Source organism: Teleopsis dalmanni, unplaced genomic scaffold (assembly GCF_002237135.1).
Source record: "Teleopsis dalmanni isolate 2A unplaced genomic scaffold, ASM223713v2 unscaffolded_contig_1158, whole genome shotgun sequence".
Lineage (NCBI taxonomy): Eukaryota > Metazoa > Arthropoda > Insecta > Diptera > Diopsidae > Teleopsis > Teleopsis dalmanni.
This window is the reverse complement of record NW_024032540.1, coordinates 1-7,031: the sequence shown is the minus strand read 5'-3', so window position 1 is coordinate 7,031 and position 7,031 is coordinate 1. Positions and strand designations below refer to the sequence as shown.

Sequence of the window (7,031 nt, the reverse complement as noted above, 5' to 3'; positions counted from 1 at the left end):
GAATAATATAAATATATCCAAATAAATAAATAAATATATGAATAAATCAATTTTAAATAAATAATATTAAATATTAATTTTTAAATATATGAAAAATATATGTACTATATTCAAACATATATAAACGTATAAAATATATATCTTGGAATTATTTCAAGCACAATATAATATATCAATGCATTTACGTTTCCGTTGTATAAAATATGAAGTTGCAAATAATTGTTCGAAATAATTGTTTTTCAAATTTCTTTCATTTTACAGTTTTATTCATAACAAACTTTTTCTTGCAATTACCTCGCACCTACAATATCTTACAAATAAATTGAAATGAACACATATTTTATGGCGCTTACCGGCTTAAATATGTTTTCGTTCAGATCTGCAATTGACTCCAAGTCATCAGCGCTTGTTGTGCTTGAATCCTGAATCGAACAACTGTTCGACAAATCTTTATCACTTGAATCCTCAGGATAGCTCCTTCTATTTATATCTGTACTTGTATGATCGCTTGTTTCTGTGCATTTCTAGAGTTGTATTATTATATATATATAAGTGAATATAAATAATATTGTATATAAAAATATTTAGTTTTCGGTGTTTACCTTTTTCAACGATCTTTCAATTAAGTTCAGTTTATCTTTGAAATTTGTATCCATTGTCCTTTTTGGAGGATTTAATATTCTTCTATTAAGTCTGATTTTTTGCACCTATATTTGTTTTTTTGTTGTATTAATAAATTGCTCGTACACTAGGTTTGAAATACTAACCCGACCAGTTGGAACGGAATTGCCATTGGGATTAAGTAATTGCCACACTTTCGAAATTGATTCTACAACACTTCTACAGCGTTCTGGTATAGAGTTTTCGACTTTGTCAGTCGGCGTGGAATTTAATAAATGATGCTAGAATTGTGTTAATATATTTGAGTAGGTCAATTTAAGAATTTTTGCTTTAAAAATGAATGTAGGACAAAATAAAATTACCACTTCAAACATGCTTTCATTAGTATCCGCTAATATTTCTGTAGCAATATCCACTTTCCTGTTTGGTTGACCTACATCACTTTCTTCCTCATTATTGGATAAATATTGAGGCCCAATGTTGAGTTTGTTTTTTTCAACCTAATTTTTATTTGTTATTATTTTAAATATATTCTTTTACTGTTTTGAGGTGCTTACTTGATCAGTTGGAGTAGTTGGGCACATAGTAAGATCAATAAAGGGCATCTCTGATTTATGCAATTCTACAATGTCATAGCATTTTGGGGTTGGATTCCAAATCGTACCCTTCAGCGTTGAATTTGACCAATGTTTCTAAAATTATTGTAGCATAAATCAGAGAATGTGAATTTTGAAAAACTGATCATTTTGGGATACAATTTGAATTTTGTTAAAGTCATTTTAAATTTTAATATTAAATTGTATTTTTATAATAGAAAGAAAATAAGATGTCGACTAAAATGCGTGTGAAAAGGAAGACAAGTGTTGAAGTGATGAAGCTGTTATCGATCTTCATGTAATATGATATACACTTAGCAGAAAAACTCTGCGTACAAAAAGTAAATTTTGTTTCAACATATAAAAAATGATTATATAAATAAATTTTTTAAATCAATTTTATTTTTTGTTTGTACTTTAATTAGTTGACTTTATTTTAAGCTAAAACTTATTTCTAACACATTAGTAGAAAAATTATAATAATTAAAAATGTAAAAAATCAGCGCTATCAGTGGCAGAAAAAGTCTGCGTACAAAACATATAAAGGGGAATTCCCGAAGTTTTAATAGTAGAACTTTGGCGTGCTTTATGTTTTACTGTACCAGTATATCATTATACACAATCCCACGCACTTATTTTATAATTTAATGATTAAAAAGTAATTAACTTTTTAATGACAAATAAAGGAAAAGAAATTATTATCAGTGAAAGCAGTATTATTATTGATTTATGGAAAAAAAGGAAAATGTATCCCAAAATTGATCAAATCGTTAAGCGGTCACATTATTTTATCCAAAGAGTAGTGAACAACTACAACTAAATAGGATTATTGACCTAGAAGTTGGGATCTGGGCGTCCATCCAAGCTGTCAACAAGAGAAACCCGCAGCATTATTAATTCAGTGAAAGATAATCCTCGTCTAACTGGACTTCTGTTATAGAAATATATTGACCAGACATTCCAGAAGCAAATTCACGTGGATACTGTACACAAAATATTAAAAAAATACCACTACCATGGCCGGTTTGTACGAAGCAAGCCGCTTATCTCCAAAGCTATTAGAATGAAGCGTTTAGCATTCGAAAGGGAGTATTTAAATAAGTCTCCAGAATTTTGGAAACGCATAATTTTTTCAGACGAAAGCAAATTTTGCCTCTTTAGCATTAAAGGTCGAACGATTATATGGCGAATTCCGGGTACTGCCTTTAATAATGAAGATTTGTATTCAACAATAAAACACGGTAGTGGAGGAGTAATAGTGCGGGGGTGTATGGCGAGTAATAGAGTGAGAAAAATGGAATACATTGAGTCGATAATGAGTAAAGATGATCTCCTTAGAAAGCTTGAATATTATTTCCTTTATAGGAACTAGTAATGATTTTTCCAACGACATAATAAGAAAAATTTTTGCTGCATGTCTCAAGAACACAATAAGTGCATTTTTTTTTGTTGGCTTTACTAATCCAAATGAGTTTAAATTTATATGTTATAACGTAAGGCAAAATCAATATATACTATTCCGTAGTTAGGATTGTTTTCAACAAATAGTATATACAAATATAAAACATATATAAAACAAATAAACCATCGTCAGTTTAAAAATATTGCATATAAGTGCGCCCTTGTTCCCTTGTTAAAATATTGTGTTCAAAGAATCCAATTTTAAAAATTATTGCAAGCATGTGCAATAGTTATGATATACATTGTCTATATTTGCCCCGAGCTTTCCAGGAAATCCTTTAGCACATCATCCTCTTTAATACAGAAGTGAAACTAATTTCAATATGTTATAAAAAAGTTTAATTTTAAGTTGTGATTCTCATTTGTATTTAGTGAATGAATATTATACTACATAACTCTAATTTACAAAATTGGTGGACAATTCATAGTTATTGTTTCACCAATCTAAGCTCTGATTGAGCTCTCTGGGTTGCACCAGTCAATAGTCTGCTTGTATTTCAGCTCTTTATATTTTGTGGTTGACAGGTATTTTTAAATAAAGAAGTGAAACCATATCACGATTTACCTCATTTCCTCTTTTTTGTGCCTTACATTATACATTTATTACTAAACAAAACTAAATTAACCAACGTGACGTTACCATGACTGTCTGCTTAACATGGTGCTTAACCCATTGCCTGACAATGTTGCGAAAACGCAACAATTTTAACGCTGTATTCAGAAATTTTTTAAAATTTAATTAAAAGGTTTTTGTGCTTATAGTGTTTTTTGTACAATAGGACTATGATTTATCTACAATATATAATTTTTTTTTTGACCTGAATTGTATAGATACAATTTAATGGAAGATTTTGCAGAGCCGTCTTTGTGTTATTTTAAAATTATACGACTTTTGCTTATTTTTATGCATGTGTTATATAAATGGAGAAAATTTGTGTTAATTTTTTACCTAAATCTTAATTACAATAGTGTATTCTAGCGAATCTATATAAATTGTAAGCTATTTGGTGATATATGTACGTTACACAAACTCTCAAAGTCAGGTGTTGCGAAAACGCAACAATGTCAAGAAACGAGTACTAAAGTTTTTTTCCGGTAAAGAAACTATTGCTTGTAGCAGGTAGTCTCAATTAATTTTTTAGCGTAATAGCAATTAAATAATAAGCTTGCTCCAACTTATCACGATAAATATTCCCATGTTTTAAAATATTTAATGTTATCTTATGATTTTTTATGGTATTTCAGTATAATTTTTTACTTCTTCTTAGAAACTGTACAATGTTGGTGTATAAATATAAATTATTGAATAAATACACTAAGACTTCTAATACAGTCATTAGATTCAAATCAACATTTCTAGTGTCAATTTAATATTCAGCCTTAAAACATTAGTGTTAAAATAAGTGAACAACGAAAGTTTTTATCTATGTGTGATATTGAAGATATTTTGATGGGATCTAATGATATTGATTCCCCTGATAGTACACGCATTACTATCTTGCCTCCGCCCAATGTCGATAACCAGAGTGATGCGGAGGAATTAGATGACACGTTGATGGAGGATGGAGAACAACTACCAAATGAAGTAGCAGGTGAATTAGAAATGGTTTTCAATTATACGGCCGATGAAGTTGAAACTAACGTATCAAAAAAAAAAACAAAAAAGAAAAACTAAAGTAGTCCAAAATTTATAAATATAAATGTAAATGTAAAGGACATATCTAAGCAGCTACGAGGAACAAGTGATGCGGTATACAATGTCGACAACAATGTATATTTATGTCGATGGAATGACAATTCTGTAGTTACAGTAGCATCACACAACATCGCAACTCTTCCTATGCAAACTACCAAAGGCTATATTAGAAAAGAGAAGAAAATGGGTAATATCAGCATGCCAAACATTATAAGCCATTATAATAAAACAATGGGTGGCGTTGATCTCTTTGACAATACTATAAACAATTACCGAATACGGATTCGAGGAAAAAAATGGTCTTGATGGTCTTAATGGACTTGATGCAGCGATGGTTAACGCTTGGAAACTTCATTGCATTTTTCAAAAAAATGTTAAAAAAAGGCAATTATATCACAAGCTGACTTCCATGTAGAAGTAACAGAATATTTGCTAATAACAGAGGATCAGATTTTCGACACCCAAACATGCCAACATCATCAAGATACGACAATGTTGATCATACAGTATCCCAAACACCTAACAGACAAAGGTGTAAATTGTGTCGCAGTCAAACCATATATAACTGTACCAAATGTAATGTTGCTTTGCACCCTAAGTGTTTTATAAATTATCATAACAAGTGAATTAAATGTTCAAAAAACACACAAAAAATAAAAAATTAATAATATTAAAACATCAAAACTTTTTGGTATGTGAACCTTTATTCTGACAATGTTGCGAAAACGCAACAGTGGGTGCAGCCTAAACTGGGCGGGTTAGCAAAAAAAAAAAATTTTTTTTTCTTAATTAGGACTACATAAGTGCACAAGTAAAACGGCTTTAAGAAATTCCGCCTCCTTCTAGTAGCGTCAGATAATGGGTTAAGGAATCGCATGAGTTATATTCGTATAAATTATGTTACTCATGTGATTTCATTTTTTCATTTTTTATTTGTATTCATGTAAAAAATACCTAATGCCTAGTATTTCGTAAACAAAATAGGTGTTCATGCTTTTGTAACTAAGTTACGGTGATCTGTGATCACCATAACGATCAACTGTATCTACTTTTCATGATTTTGTAATGAGAAGAAAGTGCATTTCAACAACTTAACATAATTAAGTTGTACTAGCTGATGTTGGATTACGAAATAATGACAAACAAAGAGTTAAAATAAAACTAAACTCCGAGTTTTTCTATTTAACAAACCTCAAAAGAGAAACCAGTCTACCTCAGCAAATAGAGTAAGCATCAAGAACGTATAGTTACCAGTTGTAAAAAGATCCTAAACATCTTACGGGTGTAAGATATAAATATAGAAAGTACATAATTTTATTAAAAATAAAGTAAAACAAATATATTGAATTTGTTTAATTGATAATGTACCTTGCTAATACTGTTAAACTTGTACGGACGAGACTAAATAGTACCGCATCACTATTCTGATAATTATTGAGCTGTTCGATGAAACAACAGCTGAGCTGCAGTGGGAAATATTTTAAAAAATTTGAATTTAACACTAAATTCAAAGTATTTCAAAGGAGTCAATGATAAAGTAATAGAAACAAGTCTTAAATTAGTATATAGATTAGTTTTTAACATGTATTCTACCATTGTTTGCTTTGGTTTACTAAAAAGTGAAATGTGAAATGTCGTATTTGAGTAAACGTATAAACTTTTTTATAAACTGGAAAAGTTTTTGTAACTTTCATCGACTACTATCAACACTCGGGATAGTGCTATAACATAATTACAAAACTATCAGTACCGCTCTAATACGCACATTAATACTAATTTACTTACATCTGCCACAGCTGCGTTATTTCCTTTAGTTTCAACATGAGTTGTCTCGGACAATAAACCAGCGAATTTCCTCTTTCTGACAAATCTACTATTATTATTATTTTCCACCTCTCTCCCAGGAATTGATTCACCATTAGTCCGAAATTGATCACCATTCCAAATTTCAGGCAAACGTTGGTGTTTTTTAGCCCAATAGCGTTGCTTTTGTGACTTTTTCCTTTTACTCTTTTTGCCCACTGCTGATAAACGCACCTGCGCCGAATTATTCTTATTTTCCATACTTTCCCAAAATAACTGGTGTCAGATAGGCTTGAACTCAGCAAGAAGTTAGATAATAGCTTCTATATTGTTAAGATGTGAAATTATATTTGATATATCAGTGTTGACTGCAAGAAGTTGCAAAGCAAAAGAAATTGCCGTGACTCTTTCTATGCAACAGTTTTAAACTCACTGAAGTGATAATCAGCTGCTTCATAAAGGTAAGCTGATTGCTTAAATCTGTTCCAGTATTTTTGAACTTAAAAACATGTTAAGCATGTTATTATGTGTTAAGATGTAAAATTATTTTTGATATATCAGTATTGTATCAGTATTGACTGAAAGAAGTTGGAAAGCAAAAGAAAATACAGTAGTATTTGTGTGTTAGGTGTGACTTTTCCCAGCAGTTTTTTAGGAGACATTTGTCGCTAGGCATTAGTAACGTACACGAAGTAGTCCAAAGGAACTAGTGAAATGGGGTGTGTGGTTCGTGGGGATGTGTTAAGTCGCTAATTAGAATATATAAATTTTTTAATACTTTTTTTGTATAAAATTTAATAGCGCATTTTATTATTTTTGAACGAAGAGAATACCAAACAAATGAGAAACAAAGA

General features: G+C 30.3%; 1 protein-coding gene across 1 annotated transcript; it reads right to left on the bottom strand.

Annotated features, from left to right (window-relative positions):
• Nucleotides 1-311: 311 nt before the first annotated feature.
• LOC119663949 lies at nt 312-6,545 on the bottom strand. The gene is made up of 6 exons (XM_038073538.1): nt 6,160-6,545; nt 1,179-1,313; nt 984-1,121; nt 768-902; nt 603-707; nt 312-524 (listed from the first exon to the last, which is right to left on the bottom strand). Exons 1-6 carry the CDS (start codon nt 6,436-6,438, stop codon nt 312-314), a joined length of 1,005 nt encoding a protein of 334 aa, XP_037929466.1. The 5' UTR covers nt 6,439-6,545.
• Nucleotides 6,546-7,031: the final 486 nt, after the last annotated feature.